The following is a 21,552-nucleotide window of genomic DNA, read 5'->3' on the forward strand; positions in this document are numbered from 1 at the left end:
CTGGGACAGGATTAGTCACGGGCTAGTCACGGGCAAAGAGGTACTGTACCTACCAGGCAGCTTGAGCCTGGGCCCGCTGAAGGCCCAAAGAAGGTTTTTCTTGCACTGTTCCAAGGAAAAACCTCACTCCTCACTTCACCCACCAACCAACCCATCTCAATTCAAATTCTAACTCAATCCCACTCAACCAGAGATTATCACATTCGATATCAGTCTTGCGACGACGCCATTTTCCAGCTAAACGTCGCGCAGCCGCAGCTTACTACCACGCGCCATCCCAAGCCACCAAGTTGGCGGGCATCATCCGCAACCAGATCTCCCGACGTTCACTCCTAGGCCCCGAGCTGGCCTACAGCGGAGTGAATAAGCAGCCACCGTAATCGCGCACGTTGTCGCAACCAGACGTCCGTCGTCGCGGACGGCTCCTGGCCGTTCGCCGCCTTCCGCTGGTGAACTAGACAGAGTATCACTCACTCCAATATGCGCGCCGGCTAAGTCCATTGAAGGCGCGCTCTAAGGGCTGTGATTGATTTGTGTCTACTGGAGCGGGAAAGGAAGACAGTGAAAGTCGTTCTGGACGATTACACTTTACCAGATATTGCAACCATGTCCGACCAGGAGGAAGTTGCCAACAGCTCGGGGTACTCGACCCCCGTCCCGGAACTTGACGACCACCGGAACCAAACGACTTCGGCCCATCGCCCAACGGACCGTCCTCGCCGGGGCACCTTCGACTCTTTATATGGAGCACGTGTAATGGCACCGGGGGGCACATCTGGGGAGCCGAGGGTCCGTGACTTTGAGGAAGCCGTTGTTGACGAGGAGGCCGGTGACCAGTCACCGACCCTGCGACGAACGCGTCGCCCGACTATCGATTCGGTTTCTGAGCGATCATCTTCACCGCCAAACTCAGTCAAGGCTTTTGCCGAGGCCCGTCGGCGGGAGCGTGGGCTCTCGTTCTCTGAGCCGAGGCCGGACCGCAAGCCCGATGAGCTTGAGCTGCAGCGCACTACGTCGGTTGCCAGCCGCAATAGTTACCGCAGCAGACAGCAGACGGTAGCGACAGCTGCCGATACCGCGAGCCTGGCTACGAACAAGTCCGCCGAAGAAGACGTGTGCTTTCCCTTGCAGGACGAACAGAGGGGCGATCATCTCTATATCGACTTTGACTACCTCGAGAACTTTATCCAGTCGGAGAATGAGGCCCGCCAAGCTGCCCGTCGCCCTGAGGTCGCCCGGGTGTTCCCCGATTTGCGGCCCGAGAGTACTGAAACGGCCGCGGCTCCCCCTACTTTAACTGCCGACGGCGACTTCTTGGGCACCCCCTTTGGTAGCGAAAGCCGCACTGAAAAGGCTGAAAGATCGGATTCAGAGGAGTCGGCCAAGGTTGCGCAGCCGCCGGCCCCGATCGACCATAGCCGGGTGAGCTTCTTCTCCTCCGCCTGGGAATCGACCATCCATGCTGCCGACCTCGAGGGTCTGATCTTGCCGGGCGAGAACATCCGTGGGCTCTTCACCTTCCCCAGAGGCGAGACGGATGGCGTCTGGTGGCTCAACATAAACAAGCCGTCGGAAGAGGAAGTTCGTGCAATCTGCAGGGCCTTTGGCGTTCATCCCTTGACGGTTGAGGATATTACGACTCAGGAGTCTCGCGAGAAGATTGAGCTCTTCCCCTCGTACTACTTTGCCTGTTTCCGGTCGTTCGGCATCGAACCAGACGAAGAGACAGGGGAGAACGAGTTTGTCCCCTTCAACATCTACGTGGTTGTTTTCCGCGAGGGTACGCTGAGCTTCAGCTACTCCAGCAACCCGCACGCCTCTCACGTTAGAAAGAGAATCGCCATGTTGAAGGATTATGTTGCACTGAGCAGTGATTGGATCTGCTATGCCTTGATGTGAGTATACTTGGTGCTGGCTTGACAACCACTCGTGCTAATCACAGCATATAGCGACGATATTGTCGATTCCTTCGCGCCCGTCATCAGCAGGCTAGAGGCCGACACCGACCAGATCGAGGATGAAGTATTCATTGCCCGTACCGACGACATGGCCCAGTTCTTGCGCAAGATTGGCACTGCGCGCAAGAACACCATGGCTTTGATGCGGCTGCTAGGCGGAAAGGCTGACGTCCTGAGGGGGTTCACCAAACGCTGCAACGAAAACTACAAGGTCACGCCGCGTATGGACATTGGCCTGTATCTTGGTGACATCCAGGATCACGTCGTTACCATGATGAACAACTTGGGGCACTTCGAAAAGATGATGTCCCGCGCGCATAGCAACTACCTCGCCCAGATCTCCATCGACGGCATTACACAGGGCACCAACACCAACAGGGTACTAAGCAAGATCACTTTGCTAGCATCCATTATCGTCCCGCTGAATGTGGTCACTGGGCTCTTCGGGATGAACGTCATGGTTCCTTGGCAAGATGCCGACTCGCTGGCGCCTTTCTTTGGTGTTCTGGGGTCTCTGATCACATTCTGTCTTGTGTGTGCATATCTGGCCTACAAGTTCCGGCGGTTGTTGTAAATGATGCCGCGGTTTACTTTGGAGAGTCGGAGATAACAAGTCATACACGTGCTTGGATGATTGGAATGACGGCGAGCGAGTGTGGTTATGGATAGCATCTTGTCCCTAGAGTACACGGGAGGTAATGTCCTTAGCTGCTTTGTTTAGACGCAAATATGTAGTATCATCAAATTTGTGTTTTACATTAATACATTAGATTAAGCCAGCCGTTCCATTTTCATGACCGTTCATCAGGAATTGATGGGTAGAATACCCAACGCCCTGTTTCTAGTTCCCAGGTTCTGGTTCCCAAGCTGACCCTCACCAAGAGCTCTCAAGCCCACCTGGGTAGCATTTGATTGGCCACACACCATGGCAGAGCCTTGCCCGCGGCTCCGCCAAAAAGTCCAAACGGACGACACCATCTCTCTGTTCACCACCCAACCGTTAGCATTCACGACCGTCAGCCGACCGACTGCCCAATATGTCTTCCACCGATTTTACCATTGACCAGACCGACATTGAGAAGCTCAATGACAAGGACAAGACCGAGCTGCGCCAGTTCTTTGCCAACGAGGAGCACCGCTCCCGCATCCAGTCCCGTACGTTTCCGCATACCTAGCTATCCTCAGTTCCCTTGCGAACGCCCATACGACTTACAACCTCTATCACGCCCCGACCCCCCCTCTCCAAGGCTAGCCAAGCCTAGGAAACACAATTGCTACCCTCATCCCACCCCTACCCACCCCCAAAGGAAAGAAAAAAACATCGAAGAACCCAAAAAACCAGAAATAGAAACAAGCAGCTAACCTCCCAACCAACAACCCCCACACAGAAACGCACGAACTCACCGGCATCTGCTGGAAGAAGTGCGTGACCTCGGGCACCTTCCGGTCGGGCGCCCTCGACAAGAGCGAGCAGGGCTGCCTGGCCAACTGCGTCGACCGGTTCATGGACGCCAACCTCGCGACGATGAAGCACCTGGCGAGCATGCGCCAGCAGCAGTGATCAGGATCAGTGATGCGGGGGCTTAGGGGGTTATTGTTGAGGTGGTGGTGGGTGTGGTGGATGTGTACGACCATGTTTGGGGTGGAGCGTATTACCTCGGTGACTTGGTACTTAGCCAGGTTTTGCGGAGGGGTCATATTGATGAAGAGAGTGCACCGGATTGGTATGAGGGGGTTCCGGTGGACATGGAGGCAAGATTTTGTTTGTCTGATGGCGAAAGGGTAGACCGCATGGCAGTCGTTGCTAAGCGCTGAGATGACGGGGCTCTACTATACATTGTACACTATTACCTGTGACGATATAGATATGGGAATAGACGGATGGGATCTCGATACAAACGAATGCTTGGAAACAATTCATCAACGCAGTCCACATAGTCGACCTTTCAGCAAAACTTCACCAAATCATACGAGCACGTATCAACACGCCAGATGGTCGAGACAACCCAACAATTCAGAAACTGCAACAGTACGGCACGAAGGTGATGTCAATTTTTTCATTGCCAAGTCATGTGCCCAAGCCCAGGTATCTGACGCCGATCGAAATGCAATCCATGTCCCTTCGATGTGCCGACCTTTTTTTATTTCCCAGCTCCCAGCCAAAAACAATCCGTTTAGACGAGGCCGAGCTTGGTGGCAGCAATGTCGAGAGCATCAACATCGGCGGTAAGGCGGGCAAAGGCCTTCTTGGAGCCGTCAGGGCTATGTGTCTATCAGTAACTATTTTCAAATATCCCCATAATATCATAGCGACCTACCGGATCAGGGTGTTGATCTTGACGGTGTCGATGTCGTAGAGCTTCTTAAGGGCCTGCTTGATCTGAGCCTTGTTGGCCTTGACGTCGACGATGAAGACGAGGGTGTTCTGCTCCTCGATCTTCTTCAGGGCACCCTCGGTGTTGAGCGGGTGGACGATGATCTTGTGCTCATCGAGGCGGGGCTCGTGAGGGACCGACTTGCGCGGGTACTTGGGGGCGCGCGAGAGGACGAGGGTCTTGGGGCGGTGGAAGGTCGTCGACAGACGGACCTTGGTCCTCTTGTGGGCGTGCACCTGGAAGCCGTCAGCGCGCATTCACACAGGTCCTGTTTCGTCAAAAAACCACTTACACCCTTGAGGGCAGCCTGGGCGGCCTTCTTGGCCTGAGCGCCCTTACCGGCCTTGGAGGCACCGCCTATCCGAGGAAGCGTCGTCAGTAAAGCATTCGCCTGAACAAGGGAGTGGCCCGTCTTGTTCAAACTCGCAAAGTCTGCTGCTGCTTTGGTGCATCACCCCGCCGCCGGAGCGACGACGGCGAAGGTGCGCATTGAGCGACGGCCGATTCTGCGCGTGTTGATAACCATCTGGGTGTTCATGTACCTTTCTTCGCGTCCTTGGGAGCCATTGCTGGGGATTGTGTCGGCACTGGGCGAAATTGTCGAGTCGGTCGTGGATGAGGAAAAATACCGGAATATTGGAAAAAGAGCTGAGAAATTGTGTGTGCGGAGCGCCAAGATGTCTGGTGGCTTGCTGTGGCACGTGTGGCTCGTGCTCGCTCTCCGAGTGGCTTACCAGCGTTGCGTTAGCCTAGCCCCGGCCGATAAGATAACAGAAAGTGTGCGATGCTGGTGATGACTTCCTATCAAAATACAGAATCTCATTTCTCGCCTGTCTTCTTCAAAACGCAAATTTCGAACCCATGGCCCCGAAGAAGAAAGGGCCGGCAAAACGTCTAGCGGCTGGCCGGCCGCCGGTACTGCAGCGATCCAAGTCGATTTCAAGGAGTGCGACCAAGGCCCTCATCAACAAACATCATCTTTTGCAGAAAAGAAAGCGGCAAGCTATTGTCAAGGGCAACGCGGCCGAGGAGGCAGCTATCGAGACCGAAATCAAGGCGCTGGGAGGTATTGAAGGTTATCAGGAAGCCAGTCTGCAAGGCCAACGGCATGACCGAGGAGGCGACAGTTCCCGAGTTCTTATGAAATGGCTGGAGCCATGTCTCTCAACTCACGGGACGAATTCGGATCGACGCCTGAGGATGCTAGAGGTCGGGGCACTTAGCACCCAGAACGCTTGCTCTAAAAGTGGCCACTTTTACATCGAAAGGATCGACTTGAACAGCCAAGGAGATGGGATTCTGCAACAGGACTTCATGGAACGACCCTTGCCACGAGATGAGTCTGAGCAGTTCGACATCATTTCTCTCTCGCTGGTTCTTAACTATGTCCCAGAGCCGAAAGACCGAGGGGAGATGCTCCGCCGTACCACACAGTTCCTCCGGGCTCCAGAACGATATCTCGAGTCGCCCCATCTACAAGCGAGTTTCTCGAGTTTATTCTTGGTCCTGCCAGCGCCGTGCGTGACGAATTCTCGGTACTTGGACGAGGAAAGACTGGTCGCAATTATGAAATCAGTTGGGTATGTTAAGGTGGAATCCAAATCGACCCAACGGCTGGTCTATTATCTCTGGAGAAGGGATTTGGCCTGCAAAGGAACCGAGAGTACCTTCTCCAAGAAAGAGGTCCGGTCAGGGCCGACCCGGAACAACTTCGCTGTTGTCTTGAATTGATCCTTCCGCCATGGACCATGGAGCCAGACCGTCCGGGCTTTCCGTGTGAGACTGCGCGGTCTGCGAGGACCCCGCCGACTTGGGAATTTCTCGAGCTTGGTCGTTGCCCGGACTGGTGCCCCGAAAGCGACGGCATCCCCGATCTGGCAGCCCCCGCAATCCCACTCAAGTGACGATCAAGGACCCTGTAGCCAGCGGCGGGCAATGCCACATCAGCACTTCTGGCCGATCATGTTTATGAGACCCGTTTGCCGATGTGCTGACATCCAGCCGTCCTCGGCCGGGCAAGCCAGTCGAAGCTGAAGCCCTCCAGTGGCCACCATTTTCGCTCCAGTTGCAACTAAAGTTGGCTCATGATAACACTCCGATGCCGCCAGTATTTGGTTATGCATGAGCTTAGCTCCTTTTGTGCCCCCACGCAAGAAGCCAGACGAAAGGACCTTTAGTCCACTACGGGATACCCATCAGGGGCTTTTGGCCAAGGAGCCGAACCACGGACGCCCACGACAGCAACCGGGATGTATCTTCTGTCGTTGGGGTTGGGTCTGTGCCACTCCCTTCGGAGACGCCCGAGGCCGCTAGCTACGGCTTGTGCAGGTAAGACCGACAATAGGGTGGTTATTCAAGCTGGACGTGGAACACCACCACGCTTTGAACTCTTGTTTAATCCACGATGAATTCCTCGTGGACCAGGGATACATCAACCATGCACAAGGAATAAACAATAAAGGTGCACTAAACCCCGCTCCCGCCACCGAGCTACTGGTATCACGGGGCACGGTCCCGTGGAGTTGCCAATGTTGCCAGGTTGCTTTTGACGATCTCCCGCGCAGCCCAACTAACTAACGAGGGGGCCGTTCATTCGCAATATTTTCGTTGCCACCCCCTGAGTGAAGCCCGAGCAAAGAGCAGGAATGGCGGGCTGGGAACAATCTCCGATTTGCCGTCGTTGGGCGGCGGATTGCAGACTTGACCCCATGATGGCGGCTGGATTAGGCAATGTTGATCATATGACGACAAGTTTAGGGGGGCGGGGGGGTGCAATGCCAGCCACGATGCGCGCTGGCGCCCAGCCGCACTTCCCCAGGTTTTGAGGGGTAACGAAGCTAATGCGGGCTTGGCGGATCGAACGGCAGCTCTGGGGAAATCAGACTAGAGTCCGGACAGCACGATCGTCAAGTTTCCCGCGAGAAGGAGTCGCGTGAGCGTCCATGGCCTATCGGAGACCGTGATGTTTTGTTGGGACTTGGGGTTGGAATTCAGGGGTCGTACTCGGGTAATGGAACGGTCAAACTCGACATCAATTGATTCTTGGAGCTAGGAATTTATCCCATTGGGAAGCAACGGCGGGAACGGGAACGGTCTCGCTTCGACGTCGGTTCCAATTCAGTGGACCCCCAAATGCCGAACGACAAAGCAACAGAATCGGTGTTGAGAATCCATGACATCAACCACGCAGACACACACACACACACGAGCAAGCGCCAAGCAACATCATCTCACTACCTGTCTCTCTCGACGCAGTCTCATCAAACTAACTAACGAGTTAGAGCTCCTCAAAACTCTCCACCACCTCCAACCTGCCCCTCACGTCCTCCGGCAACTCGGCGTTGCCCGGCCGCTGCACCACGCAAGCGCGCATGCCGGCCTCCCTCGCCGCCTCCACCTCGCGCACATTATCACTCAAGAACAGCCACTCCCCGGCAGGCACCTCGGGATACTTGGCCGCGATGCGCTCGTAGCTCGCGGGCTCCGTCTTGGGCCCAGCGTTGACGGTATCAAAGTAATCCGTGATGGCGCCCGTTAGGTCGGCCGGCTCGCCGTTGGTGTGGCGGAACAGCAGCTTCTGCGCGGGCACCGAGCCGGACGAGTAGATCATCACCCGCGCCCCTCCTCCTCCTCCTTCTCCATCACTAGCAGCCGCAGCAGAAGTCCACTCCCTCACCTTAGGCGCCACATCCCCAAACAGCGGCGCCCGCAGCGCCCCCAACGCGTAGCCGGCCTCCCACAGGTAGCCCTGCAGGGCCTTGAGGTAGGCGATCTTGACGTCGCGGGACATCAGGTCGCGCACGTGCGCGGCGAGCGCGGCGGGCGTGCTGGCGTGCTTCGCGGGGAAGGCGGCGCGGTAGCGCGAGAAGGCGGGGCTGTCCCATTCTTGGGCCAGTGTGCTGGGTAGGGCGGAGAGGGCGTAGGGGAACTGTGTTTTTGGGGAGAGGGGGGAGGGGGGTTAGTGGTACGTACCTATTGGGGGGGAGGTGAGGTGGATGGATGGGGATAGGAGGTGGGGGATAGTGCAGTGAATGGTATTGTGTGTGTATGTATGTATGTGTGTGTGTGTATTTGTGTATGTGTTTGTGTATGTGTGCATGCTATGTGTGTGTGTATGTGTTGGTAAAGTTATGTCCAGAGGGGCAAATGGCTGGTTGCCGTGGTTGCTGTGTTTGTTGAAGATGGGGGGCAACGTGTGTACTCCAAGAGAGTACTATGTAACGCAAAGCAATGCCACCCTCCCTTCCCTTCCTGTTCTTGGTATTGAGGCTGCTGTGGCACACCAAGACGGTAGGAAAAGCAACGGCCAGTGATCGAGCAGGGGAGCATGGAGAGTGGGAGGGGCAGACCCGGCCGTGACTGGTCGGGGTCTGATGTGATGAGCAGAGAGGGCGAGACCACCGCCACAGTGCCGAGAGACCATGCCGTGGGACGGGGGAGGACGGGGGAACAGAATGGTGACGAAAAGAGAAAGCCGCGTTGTCACTTACAAGAACATCCTTGACGAATGAGATGGGGCAGACGGTGCCCTCTGCAAGGAAAAGGAGCCCCCGTTAGCTCATCCTCTCCTTAGCTCTCCTCGACGGGGACGAAGCAGGAGACGAGGGCGGGCACCATACCAATGTCGAGGAGCACCACGCGGGGTTTGTTTGCGGCAGCCATGTTCCTCAGACAGGGGGGGACGAGACGGGGGCCGGGGTCAGAGTAAGAGCTTGGCCCGGCGGTCGACGGATCGGTCGGTGCGGACAAGCGGGCCAACAGACCGAAGTGACCGGAAGGGAAGCCAGCGAAACGCCGAATCGCTGATGTTGATGCGTGATGAATTAGGCGGTGAAGAAGTCGGTCTCGAAGTGAGAAAGGCACGTTGGCGATGTTGCTCTGTGAGTGGATCGTGGTCGGTCGGGATGCGGCTGGAATTTTTCGCCGATGTTTTTTTTTTTTTTTTTTTCACTCATCGACTCAATTCGTCGCATGCATCATCACGCTTAGATTCACAGGCGTAAGTCACATTGAGGGATGCGCCGAGACTAACATTAGTTCGTGGCCCTGCGGGTTCGTGGTCCTGCAGCTCTAGCTTCCGGGGTTGGGGTTCGGGCTTGCGGTGCTGAGCTCGCAAACGTTGGTCTAGAGAAAGGCGGTCAAGAAGTCGTCACGTCGTCGTCACGTCGTCTCCTGAGAGGCTGCTCGGTTGCTATACTAATTCACGGACATCAAATTTCCATCCGCACCACCACCACTCCAGACCTGCAGCTAACATACATGAAGCCTGCATCCTGCGTCTCGATATTTGTGGAGAGGCGCAAGAATGATGACGCTAAAATTTGGGGCGGCATGAATGTGTGCTGCATCGTCCCGTTAATACTGTGTACCTCAGTTATGAGGTTATGTCGAGAAAAGGAGCGAGCCGTCGCCCGTCTCGAGGCGACTTCTCCGATGAATTGTTGGCGCGCACAGACGAAACACAAGGTGTAGCCCGCGTCGGCCGAATCCCAAGGACCTGTCACTTTCTTTTTAGGTCTTGCAAGGAGCTTCCCGAGCGGTAAGATCACGGCTGGGGAGCGTCGAGCTATCATCCCCTTGCAGCGGCAAAATGATGCTTGGTTCATGCGGCAACGACGAGTCGAGGAATTCTACGACGGGGCGCCAAACGAGCGACAGCCCATTCGATTAAACTTGCCGTATGTCTGTCTCACCGACATGTCGAGCGAGAGACATGGCGACAGCTGCAGGAATGTTCATGCGAGGGAGGACGCCGTGATTGGGCTAGAAAACAGCAGCCCGGCTCTGGCAAAGCATCGGCGCATTCTTCCATCAGCGAATCTCAATTCTTGCGAACCACTCTGTTTCTCCGGTAATCCGCTTGGGGGATTACCAAGGTAGGCACTTGCTCGCCATGTCTTGGATTCAAAAACATGAGGGGCAGCGTAGCCATCAACGCCAAACATAGGACCCCGCCATCGATCGAGCATCCATCATGCGCCGTAAAGGGGATCTGCAGCAACCAACCCTCGCGTCGCACGGGCCAGTCCCTAGGACCCTGACGGTTGGTGTTTCTGGAACGGTGTGAGAATGTTCGTCCCAACTCATTCATTCCGTCCAAAATGCTCACACTGTGGGAGTTGTTGGAGTTGGTTGAAACTATGCAAGACACAGCCGCCTGAGAGAAGACGACTGGCCTTGGGTTCAGCGCTATTGCAAGTCATTGGCGCTCGAAAAGATCAAAGCGCAATTATTGAAGCGACGGCAACCAGCCTCAAGCCAGCCCCTCTGCAAATCAACCACCCGGTCCTTTTTCAGTTAGCGCCAGGAAACTGGCATCTTTGTGTGGTAACTAATGCTTGCAAGAGATGGTGGGATGGGCATTGGATGGCCGCCGACGCGTACGGTCTGGCGCGACACTCTAACAGCTGCACCCCAATCAAACTAGCGCTTGACCACCCGAAGATCAGTTGGATACCGTCCCCAAGGTGACCGTCCTGCATCATAGCCCCATTTCCGGATTCCAGAGGACCAATTACCCATGCCCGGCATTCGTTTCAATTCGCATAGATTGGTCAATTGACCGTCGTCGTGTGGGTTGCACTCAACGCTTCCCACAGTGGGTGGTTTCAACAGCCCAGCCGAAACATGCTCGGCGCCCTGCCCATTGCAGGTCAATCTGGCCTGAGGCCAACTCTCCTGTCGCCTGTCGAGAGCCGATAATGGACGGGGGGCGCTTGGGTCACACGACGTCACACACGAGACAGTGGCATCACCGTCACCCGATTCTCGTGTCTCCAGACGGTAACAAAACGGGGCCCATTCGGTTGTGGCTTGTCAACATTCCTCGGCAGTTGGGCCACCGGTCGAAGGCCGAGGAGATCACGGGCTCACCGGAGAGTCGGAGACATCGGATCGCTGTCGGGGTCGTGAGTTAATCGGCGTATCAGGCCCATCAGGTCTTGTCAATCAGGCCCGGACGTTATCTCACTCCAAGGGCCGATCAGACGCTCCCACGTTGTCCTACAAGCAGTCACCCGAATGGAGGAGCGAGTTAGTGAGTTTTAGTGTCATCCGTTTATGGCATCTTTCAAGATCGACTTGCCAATGGAGGACATGGTGCGCCGCCGATAACGTTAGCGTTCTCGATCAACCACTGTGTGGTACCGACTCGTACACAGTAATCTGGACAGTGTAAAACAAGGGACGGATGATAACAATCTGGAAGACTCATGCCGTCGGATTGCGATAGAATGACTTTGGACGAGCGGGAATTACCGGGATTGCATTGCACAGACGAATACACAGTAGTTAACCACTGTGCCCAAATCAAATGATTAAACATCGCGCGAGCGACAGTGACTGTAACTGCTGCTATTTTAGCGGCGCCCCGAAGCAATTGAACGCGAGCTTGCGCCGCAAAGGATGGACGCGAATGACGAAGGCCGGATGCAGCCAGAAAGGGGTGCATGTCACACGAGCCAATGAGGGTTTTCGGTTACCGTCCGGCTCCAAGTGAAACAGAAAGGGCTCGAAGGAGGATGACCAAAGCCCAGAAATGGCGACATCGATGGAATGCCTCAGGCGTCCAGGCTTTACTTGTACAGAGTTCATCCTGGGAACGGACTCTCGGACACTTCGAGACCATCGTCGCCTCCCATTGAAGCTCTTGGCCGGACGCGCAATCTCACGCGACAGTGTGGTCATCACCGGAAGCAGAATCCACCATGGCGATGCGCCCGACTCATCCAGCTCATCACCTGGCTTGCCTGGGACATTGCGAATCCCCCATCGTGGAGCTGTCGGAAAATTGGCAGATGGGTCCCCGTGGTTCCCTTCTCCTGGCACAGTGACATGAGTGACACTCTGGGGAATGCAGCACACACACCTGGCTCGGCAGGCAGCGTGGTGAGTGGGTCCAGGGCTCATCAGGCGACCGCGAACGTGGCCTCACCAAAACCAGGACGCGACGAACCCGCAGCACCGCCTGGCCAACGCCAACTCCCAGTGGACAATTCCTTTCTGCCAGATGCAGCGGTACCCAACTTGCAAAGTTCGCGTACTGTGGTTGGCAGGCTGGCTAGGTACTAAGGTTCGAGAGATAGGCGGTGTGGCTGCTAAACTGCTAAACTGGGCAGTGTGCCTGAGGCTGGTTGGGCTGGATATCTTAAGGCTCCACTTGTATACTTGTTTACGCAAGGTACGAAGTACCTCGATTCTGGTGGATTCGTGAACTTGCACTCGGCAACTTCGTCGGCGACTGTGTCCAAAAGAGGCATCCTAAAGTCATATTCCGGTTCCTTGATGTTCGAAGAGGAACCACACTAATTAGAAAAGGGATAAGGGCTAGGCCAGACTAGGCTAGCCCCATTTCGCACTTTTCCAATGCAGGGTAAAGCGGTGTGCCAACTGTGCAAGTCCTGAACGGAGCCCATTCGTCATTTCTCCTTGCGCTGTGCAATGCGCCCCACTCACACGACAGTGCCGTCTGAAATCAGGGCACGTTGGTAAGGAACTCGTTACGGGCCATTCCGCGCCATTCGCCACCCAACAGCCCAGTGTTTATCCACCTATTCTTACACGGCCGATCAACATGCGATTGGCCACACCCACCCCATGTCTCGCCTCCGTGGCAGGCACCATGGGGCCGCTTGCTCAGCCAAGGACATTCCCTTTGATCCATGGCGGCACCCAGCCAGCCAGCCTGGGCCCAGCCGAGCCAGCCTGCCTGCAAGCCCACCCCGTGGACGCTGATGACAAGGCCCGGCCACTGTTGTCCCAGCGTTTCTGGTCGCTTCCACTCGCAGCCCGTATCTTCTACCAGCGCATCCCCCCCAGTCCTGTATCAGCCTGCTTCCCCTTGACCACCTATCCATTTCTTCCACCTTCCCACCGCCTCCCGTTTTCAACACCACCCACCATCCTGCCGCCCCCCATTGCCCTCTATCGAGTCGTCTACTTCTGCACGCCTTTGCTGTCGCTGTCGCTGTCGCTGCCAACCCATCAACGGCCGTTCTTAATTCAAACAATCTATTCATCCTCCAAATCAAGTTCTTCGAACAAACCCCGAATCCGCGACTAGCACTGCGCTGCAGAATCAACTGGCTCTGAGCTGCTACGCCACTTGCCACGCTGCCATAATCACTGTCTGCCTGTCTCGGTCCGCATCCGCACGCAGTTCTGCAGTCAAGACAAGGGACGACCAGCTCAACCATCTACGACGTCCCCTTTGGAGCCCCTGAGCATCGAATCGAATTGAGTCCGCTTCCGAGTCCCTCGCGAGCCTCCACATCAGCAACCCTTCACTCCAAGCCTGCGCCGCCTTCGTGGCATCCTGAGCGCCGCTGATTAGCCCCGGACTCGGCTCTTCCACTCGTTGCTCAGTTACCGAACAATCGTCAGGTCCCGATCAGTTCCGTCTCCACCAGCTAGCTGTGTGAATCACACGCTTCGCCAGTTGAACAAGGGGGTCGAAGAGTCATCTCTTCGTCCACCTGTTCCCTCAACTCTCCCACTCCCCCGCATGTTTTCATCGACGATCCGCCAGGTGTTCCAATAGCCGCAACTCCTTCCTGGTTTGCTGTCTGCCACCTGGTCTCACTCGCCATCGCCCGCCTCTCCCCCCACTCTCCTCGACTCCGTCCTGTTCTTGACGATAAGCTGTGCCTGTCTCCCGCCGGCCAGCTTCGACAACGGTTTCGACCCATCATCGACTTCGGTCTTTGATTCATCTCCCTCTCCCATCACCTCGCCCGACGCCGCAACAACATAGCTCTGGTCACCTGGGGAACCTCCTTCAGTACTCGGCTTGAGTCACCACTTCCACCACCACCACCACCACCACCACCACCACCACCACCACCACAACAACTCACCATTCACTCTCCATTTGTATCGATGTTATAACGACCATTCCTTTTGTTTTTCTCGGACGACCAGTCCAACCTTCCTCACGACACTATTCTCGGCCGCCTTCCTTTGTTATCTGTCGGAGCACCCAAAATACCCTCCCATGAGCCTCGGAAAGTGAACGACTCGGAGCTACTTTGTTTTTTTGTTTGATTCGCTGCGAGTTTGCGATCTTGTACATCTTCGTCTCTTTCAACTTGTCGCCTTCTTTGGACCGCTCAGCACTCGATTTAGCGTTGCAACCCGCGTCTTTCTCTGTTGTACAGTTTGGAAACCTTTGTCTTGACAAGGCTTTACTCGACCGGCATAGACGGCCTTGGGGATTAGGTAAAAGCTTCTTCGAAAATTGTACCACCAATCTCGACGTCGTACACCTACGATTAGTCTTTTAATTCCTTCACAATGGAATGCCTTCGCGACGACTTCCAGAATGGCGTCCTGCTCGGCGGTCGGTACCAGACCATCTCTCCTCTCAACCACGGCTCCTTCGGCATGGTCTTTATGGCCAAGGACACCTTCACAGGTGAGACGGTCGCCATCAAATGCCTGACTAAGAGGTCAGCGTCATCTGATGACTACCCCGAGTTCGCCATCGACGACCAATCCGAAGAGCTCGTGTTGCACGGCCAGCTAAGGTTGCATCCGAACATTGTCAACCTCATTGAGTCGTTTGAGACAGATGCGCACATCTACCTGGTGCTCGAGTTCTGCCCTCGCGGCGATCTGTACGAGGCGATCCGCAGCGGCCATGGTCCCTTGGAGACGGAACATGTGAGGCGCTTCATGCTGGAGCTTGTTAACGCGGTTGCGTACATGCACTCGCACGGCATCTACCACCGCGACATCAAGCCCGAGAACATCTTCTTGACCCAGTCGGGGTCCATGAAGCTGGGCGACTTCGGACTCGCGACCTCGGACAAGTGGAGCTACGAGTCGGCCGTTGGCAGCGACCGGTACATGTCGCCCGAGCAGTATGACTCAGCTGGTGCTGGGTACTCGCCCGCTCAGGCCGACATCTGGGCTATCGGCATCTGCCTGCTTAACATTTTGTTCTCCAAGAATCCCTTCACGACGCCGACCGAGGCGGACCCCCTGTTTCTCGACTTCTCGCGTGATAGGCAGTCCCTGTTCGACGTCTTCCCGGCTATGTCGCAGGACACCTACGAGGTCATCGTGCAGTGCATGAACATGGACCCCCGCAAGCGCTCCCTGGCCGGAGCCCGCGATGCCCTGCTTCGCGTCGTCAGCTTCACCACCCTGGACGAGGCTCTCGACGACTTCTGCTCGAGCGACCGCCACGTGGTTGCCAGCTCCAACCGCGAGCCCCTCCGCACGCCTTCCATCCAGAGTCCGCAGGTCGACACTGGTGCCTTCCCGTGGGCCAAGGCCCTCCATGCGACCCCTCCGAAGCCCATCAGGCAACTCAGTGCCATCCCCGACGACGAGAGCTACGAGGAAGACCTATTCTCCAAGTCAAGCACCACGGCGGACTGGATGTCGGGCTCCGCCCAGACGCCGTCCATGTCGTCGTACATGGACTCGAACCTGGGCTTGTCGATGCAGTCTTTCGCCGTGCCAGCCGACTTCCGTCCGGTCCTGCCCGCGAAGGCTGCTGCGAGGTTGGCCCCGGTGGCTGGGTCTCTTCCGATTACCATGTCCAAGACTCGCAACCAGTCCGCCATGTCGCTGGTCTTCGGGCGCAGTGAAGGGGTGTCCAAGAGCTGGAGTGATCTGTGGGACGAAGAGTTCGAGGAGGAGGAGGAGGAGCAGACCAAGCAAATGCATACCCTCAAGGAGATGAACTCGAGGACCTGGAGCCACGATAGCACTGCCACCCCTTCCATGGCCGCCGAGAACGATGACACGCCCCGACAAGGCCTGTCGCCCGCGACCAAGTCGGCCACTCTTGCCAGTGACGAGGCCATGATTCCATCCATTGATGGAGCCTTCGACGAGGATCCTGACATGGACGGCCTGTTCCTCTACGAGGCGCCTCCGGCCAAGGAGGAACCTCAGCTTCCACGGAACTCACCATCGTCACAACAGAGTGGCTTGGACAAGTGGGCAGCCCTCGGCGAGCGCCGACGAGCGCACGGCAGCAGCCCGCCTCGCAAGGTTGTCAACGTCTCTATCCGCGCAAGTCGGCCAGCTGGGGCCGTCCTCTCGGCCAGCTCCCCGATTAAGCGGCACGATATCGAAATTAACCATCGCCTTCTTCAACCATTTTCTTCTGTCTCTGGGAACCACTCTCCTCAACAACACAACAACCACGCACAAGATAACCACCAGGGAAGGTGGAGCAACGGTCGCGACAGGACCAAGGAATGCCCGCGAACTAAGGGTCGCGATCGAGATTGGAATTGGAACTTCGACTGGCGTAAGGAGAAGCGCTCCGGTTTTGGCTATCTCGGGGGGTTGGTCAACTGGCAAGCGACCCGCTCCTGAAGGGAGCGCGGTCCGCGCGAGTGCCGGTTTTCCACTTGTGGTTGAGCCCACCACCGCAACCGCCATCATTCATCCTTACCCCTCCCAACATCATCATCATCCCACCTCCGTCGGTTGATACATCGATCTATTCTTTTTTTCTTCTTCTCTTGGTGTAAGAGTGTTGACCCTGCTGCTGTCTGTCTAGTCTTGTTTCTTTTGCTTGCTGTGTGGGCATTTTACCGCGGGCTGTGCGGTAAGGCGCTCAATTGTTCTGTTCTCATCGGGTCGGCCGGTGAAGCCGATCACCTTTGACACATATCATCTTACATACTTTGATTGTCTCTCACTCAACTTTTTCTTTTCCTTTTTTTATAGCATAGCATGGTTTAGAACGAAACGACACAAACATATGGGGCCGGTGGCATGGGTTTTTGGCGCGATTAGGGCTCACAAATGGCAAAACTGGACATTTGGGGTGGTTGGACTATTGTTTTTCTTGCTTCTCTACTTTCTACTTGGGCAGGAAAACGGACAGACAGACAGCACCAGCAGCGTTGTGAAACAGGGTCATCATCATTTTTGGTGGAAGTTGTTTTTCTACTCTTACACAGATCGATCGACGGAAGTTGGGATGAGTGGAGGAAGGGGGATAGTTTGGATGAGTGGTCTGGTTGGGCTGGTTTCGGCCTTCAACTCGCTTTCTGTGTATTAGATACTGTCTCGAGGAGATCAAATCTAGAATACCAGAGGTTACCCACTCGAGCATTTAGTTCCACTTGTTTGCATGATTGATGAAATGTGAATTGACACTGCATAACCTGGTCTGAATTTCCCGCTCCAGTATTTCAAACACTCTGTTTTCGTCTCAAGACGCGTTGTAACCAGTTTCAGAAAATCGAAGATTCGCGATGTTATGTTTCGTCTCTTTCGCCCGACTAGACTTTCCAGAAACTACCTAGCTAGCTAGACCCGGATGGAATGAAACAAACCTCAAGCAGCCAGCTAGGATTCAATTCCCTGATCCGTTGCCTCAGCACCTCACCCAGCCCTGCACCAGAACGCCTAGACATTTGTGAGTGCCTGCCCAGACAGGCTCCATGCAGCACCGGTTCGTGGCCAGGTCACGCCTACAGGACAACATGCATAGTGACCTTGCCTACCCGTAACAACAGCAAGGAACGAACGACAACAGACATCAGACATCAAACACCAACGGACCCGCATCGACCCGACGAGGCCCTGTCCGCTACCCCCGTTCTCGATCATGTAGTAGGCTCGATAGGGGCGAGTGAACATGATACCTAGGCGCGGGGGGGCGTTCGGCCCGGTTTGGGGGTTGTGTTGGGGCTTTCCTCCTATCCCAGCGCGACACATGACATGACATGCGTTTGCAGTGTAAACAAACACCTCCCCACCTGCCCACCCCCCACAAGGTCATGCATGGGGTTCCGATGGTGTAGCAGTTGCATGCAGGAGTCCGGTCGTGTGGGCGTCAGGAGAGGATGTGGACTATTTGTTCGGTTGGGATTGGCTGTGGAGGGGGGATTGGGGTATCATCAATTGATGGATGTTGGGAACCTTGTGGGTTGGTGTTGGTGTTAGTGTTGTTGTTGTGTCGGTTTTTGCAACTTCATGACCCAAGACATGATCAATGCGTCTGCATTTCTTGTTTGGAATGAAGTCAATTGGTTATGCTGTGACAGGAAGTGAAATCTAGAAACCCGTCAACGACTCCGTCGCCGAATGCTATTGGTATGTATGCACGCATGAATAAAAGCCTAAGCATGAACATGATGAACCCAAGCAGAAGATGTGGCCCCCAGAAACACCACATCATGAACATGACACCACCCCCCTATCCATCCAGCCTCATGATTATCACGGCAAGTAATTCGTCACCACCGCACCCAACCCAACCCCCAGCAACGGCCCAAGCCAAGCCCCAACGGCCTGCTGGTCATCGGATAACGTCCTGCATCCCCAGCATCGCACCGGGTCTCAGGATGCATGCGCAACCGCGCGCCTCGGCCGGGCCGGCCTTCCTCGCCCAAGACACGCCACGCCACGCGTTCCATCTCCACAGGTAGGTAGGTAGGGCAGGGACGGCTGACAACTCGGGATACCGCTACCGCAGCTCCGGCGCCGCAGGCTCGGCGCCAATCAAGCTCTTGGGCAGGAAGGCCCAGACGGTGCCAATGACGGACAGGATGAAGGAGAGGACCATGACGGAGAAGGCGAGGGCTTTCTCGCGGGTCGAGATTTCGGGGCCGAAGAGCTTGAGGTAGAAGGCGAGGGGGAGCCTGGGTGGGTTAGCAAAGTTGGTGGTCTCGACAATGCCATACCCCGTTTGTTGTGATATTTCGTCCCCTTCCCCTCCACGCCTTGCGAGAGGGAACGGAGGAGAAACCCGGTGTAAATGTAAGGGGGAGGGTAGGAAAGGAGAGGACAGATGGCGGGGGGGCAGAGCAGGGAGAGAACTTACGTGACACAAATCGTAAAACACAGCGCACTGCCCATAAACGCCATGATACTATCAAACGCCGGAAAGGCGATCGAAATGCCCAAAAACACCACCACCACCCCCACCCTAATAACCACCTTCATGACGCCCCGAAACCCCATCCCCCTCCCCACCAACCCATGCACAAACCCACCACCACCACCGTCCGCCTCAAACCCCTCCGGCGGCCCCGCCACCGCCTGCTGATGCAGCCCCAACAAAACCTCGACCGTCGCGACGATGGGGCGGGCGTTGAGCGGGATCTTAGTCAGCGGGATGATGGCGATGCACAGGCACATGAGGCCGGCCAGGGCGCGCGGGTAGCTGGCCTCGCGCAGGATATTGGAGGTGATGGCGTCGCGCACGTCGTCGCCGAACATGAGCAGGCCGGCGATGGCGGTCGTGGCGTCGAGGAGGTACTGTTTTTTTTGGTTAGCTGGATCAAGGGGGGAGGGGGTGGGTGAGGAGGGGGGGGGACGTACGGTAAAGGAGAAGGAGATCTTGAGGGCTTGGTTGTATTTGTGTGGGTGGCGCATGTCGCGGTAGATCTGGAGGTGGTGAGTAAACTGGTGATAGGTGGTGTTGGCGATGGCGGTTGACTTACGTTGGGGAATACGCCGTGGCCGCCCCTGGGCAGAGTTAGTCCATCTGCTGTGAAAGGTAGGGTGGCTGAACTTACCAAGGGGACATGAGCAGACCGAACGACAGCGGCAATGTCAGCCAGTTCGCAGGAAACATGTAGGTTTCGGCCGGGTCGATGAGGGAACCGGGAGAGGTAGGTTTTATTAATCCGTCGAGGACTAGGATGAGCACGACTGGACGACAGCATTAGCATCCCACTGACGACTGCGGTTATGGTTTGTTGATACTCACTACTGAAACACGAAAAAATGCCGATAACACTGGTGAAGCTTAGTAGCCGCAACGGCAGGAAGTTTAGGGGCATCAAGATGAGGGAGCAGAAGATCTTCCAGCCCGTCACCGACAGGAACCCGGGAAACAAGATATCCAGCGAGTCCGCAAAGAGCACGATCAACGCCACGCACGCCGCGAGCAGCTCCAGCGTGAACAGCACACTCGTGGCTATGCGGGCGTTGCGCCCAAACGAGATGTAGGCAACATCGGAGAAGGTGATGAGGCTCGGGTCCAGGTCCATGCACTTGGCCAGGAGCTTGGCCGTCCACCCCGTCACGGCGGCACACAGGAACAGAGCGATCATGCCGCAGAGCCAGCCGGCGTACTTGATCCCCATGGGCAAGCTCAGCAGACCAACCCCAATCAAAACACTATGTTCACCAGTCAGCAACCAACCCCTAAACCATCCAAAAGGCTGAGCCAACAAACATACTTAGTCGAGTTAAACACCGTCTGAGGCAGCGTCGACTGCCCCTCCACCGCCAGCACGAACTTCCCATCCTGCTCCACCTCCTTCACCAATATAGGCGGGAGCTCCCCGTCAGGCACATTTCCCCCGGCCTCCTGCTGCTGGCGCCACAGGGCAGCCGCGTGCGCCATATCACCACCTCCCCCACCACCACTCACATCGGAGCGGACGGTGCCATAGTCCAGGCCGGACACTAGCGACCGGTAGCTGCCGACGAGCGGCGGGGTGGCCAGGTGGGGCGGGATGGCGAAGATGGAGGTGCCGCCGGCGGAGGCGGTCGTCGTGTGGCTGCCGATGCGGAAGATGGGCGGGAGGAGGTCGCTGTCGCTGCCGTCGAGGGGTTTCCCCTCGCGCGAGTCGCGGCTGGAGGAGCGGTGGAGGAGGGAGCCGTGGCTGGCGCCTGGTTCCGGGCTGTCGTGGCGCGGGGGGTGCTGCTCGCCCGCGCGGAGGGCGGCTTCGAGGTGTTGGCGGATGAGGGATGGCGAGCCGCCGGCGCCGGTCTCGATGTCGCGCTGTTGTTGGGAGTAGGGTGACAAATCGCCGCTGGCGGCATCGTCTGGTGAGGGTGCGATGGGGGCTTGGTCTGGGGCGAAGACGAAGGAGGGGCGCTGAGGGATGACTTCGGAGAAGCCCGCGGCGCGTTGCCAGCTGCGGGTGAAGGAGCGGATGCTGTTGACGCCACCGATGTCGGTGAGGGCCGTGAGGCGGTTGGTTACGGAGGACCTGGGCGTAGGGGTGCAGTGTTAGTTATATTTGATGATTTCAAGGAGGAGAGGGTTCAAAGTTTACCTTCTACGCCTGAGATGTTGCGTCCACTCGCCATCGTCTTGGTTGGAGCCGGTGCTGCGGCCTAGGAGAGAGTCGCTTTCATATTGGACACTCCGGTTGCCGAACGAGGAGACACTGCCGGTCCGAGAGACGCCCCCACGTTCATACTGGTCCCAGTTCGTCGGGTTTCGAGAACCCATTTGTGATGAGGCTGACCAGATAGAGTGCGATCGGGGATATTTCTTGGAAATG

The 21,552-nt window shown here is 56.4% G+C and overlaps 7 protein-coding genes across 7 annotated transcripts; 4 read left to right on the forward strand and 3 right to left on the reverse strand.

Annotated features, from left to right (window-relative positions):
* The first annotated feature begins 106 nt into the window (after positions 1-106).
* On the forward strand, positions 107-2,741 carry F5144DRAFT_577153 (uncharacterized protein). Its single transcript, XM_066789181.1, has 2 exons — positions 107-1,895; positions 1,950-2,741. The coding sequence occupies exons 1-2, from the start codon at positions 607-609 to the stop codon at positions 2,530-2,532; spliced, it is 1,872 nt and encodes a 623-aa protein (XP_066641267.1). The 5' UTR covers positions 107-606; the 3' UTR covers positions 2,533-2,741.
* Positions 2,742-2,995: 254 nt separating this feature from the next.
* On the forward strand, positions 2,996-3,519 carry F5144DRAFT_493580 (Tim10/DDP family zinc finger-domain-containing protein; the record flags this gene model as incomplete). Its single annotated transcript, XM_066785985.1, has 2 exons — positions 2,996-3,113; positions 3,347-3,519. 2 exons carry the CDS (start codon positions 2,996-2,998, stop codon positions 3,517-3,519), a joined length of 291 nt encoding a protein of 96 aa, XP_066641268.1.
* A 613-nt stretch (positions 3,520-4,132) lies between these two features.
* On the reverse strand, positions 4,133-4,900 carry F5144DRAFT_492619 (60S ribosomal protein uL23; the record flags this gene model as incomplete). The annotated part of the gene is made up of 4 exons (XM_066785926.1): positions 4,133-4,220; positions 4,277-4,569; positions 4,626-4,690; positions 4,876-4,900. 4 exons carry the CDS (start codon positions 4,898-4,900, stop codon positions 4,133-4,135), a joined length of 471 nt encoding a protein of 156 aa, XP_066641269.1.
* Positions 4,901-5,121: 221 nt separating this feature from the next.
* F5144DRAFT_535834 (putative methyltransferase-domain-containing protein) lies at positions 5,122-6,237 on the forward strand (the record flags this gene model as incomplete). Its single annotated transcript, XM_066787045.1, has 2 exons — positions 5,122-5,913; positions 6,027-6,237. Exons 1-2 carry the CDS (start codon positions 5,195-5,197, stop codon positions 6,235-6,237), a joined length of 930 nt encoding a protein of 309 aa, XP_066641270.1. The 5' UTR covers positions 5,122-5,194.
* Positions 6,238-7,610: 1,373 nt separating this feature from the next.
* On the reverse strand, positions 7,611-8,995 carry F5144DRAFT_494075 (HAD-like domain-containing protein; the record flags this gene model as incomplete). Its single annotated transcript, XM_066786018.1, has 3 exons — positions 7,611-8,261; positions 8,824-8,864; positions 8,953-8,995. The coding sequence occupies 3 exons, from the start codon at positions 8,993-8,995 to the stop codon at positions 7,611-7,613; spliced, it is 735 nt and encodes a 244-aa protein (XP_066641271.1).
* A 5,628-nt stretch (positions 8,996-14,623) lies between these two features.
* On the forward strand, positions 14,624-16,666 carry F5144DRAFT_492562 (kinase-like domain-containing protein; the record flags this gene model as incomplete). The annotated part of the gene is made up of 1 exon (XM_066785921.1): positions 14,624-16,666. One exon carries the CDS (start codon positions 14,624-14,626, stop codon positions 16,664-16,666), a length of 2,043 nt encoding a protein of 680 aa, XP_066641272.1.
* A 2,107-nt stretch (positions 16,667-18,773) lies between these two features.
* Positions 18,774-21,500, reverse strand: F5144DRAFT_594014 (amino acid transporter; the record flags this gene model as incomplete). Its single annotated transcript, XM_066790523.1, has 8 exons — positions 18,774-18,948; positions 19,131-19,567; positions 19,631-19,696; positions 19,753-19,777; positions 19,828-19,963; positions 20,022-20,434; positions 20,497-21,255; positions 21,322-21,500. The coding sequence occupies 8 exons, from the start codon at positions 21,498-21,500 to the stop codon at positions 18,774-18,776; spliced, it is 2,190 nt and encodes a 729-aa protein (XP_066641273.1).
* Between the last annotated feature and the right edge of the window lie 52 nt (positions 21,501-21,552).

Source organism: Chaetomium tenue (genome assembly GCF_020726465.1).
Source record: "Chaetomium tenue strain MPI-SDFR-AT-0079 chromosome Unknown F5144scaffold_5, whole genome shotgun sequence".
Classification (NCBI taxonomy): Eukaryota; Fungi; Ascomycota; class Sordariomycetes; order Sordariales; family Chaetomiaceae; genus Chaetomium; species Chaetomium tenue.

Excerpts from the sequence above, each read along its gene's own strand:
- F5144DRAFT_577153 (XM_066789181.1), top strand. The coding sequence starts at position 607 with ATGTCCGACCAGGAGGAAGTTGCCAACAGCTCGGGGTACTCGACCCCC. Across the intron at positions 1,896-1,949 it reads TGGATCTGCTATGCCTTGAT|CGACGATATTGTCGATTCCT; the intron begins GTGAGTATACTT and ends CACAGCATATAG.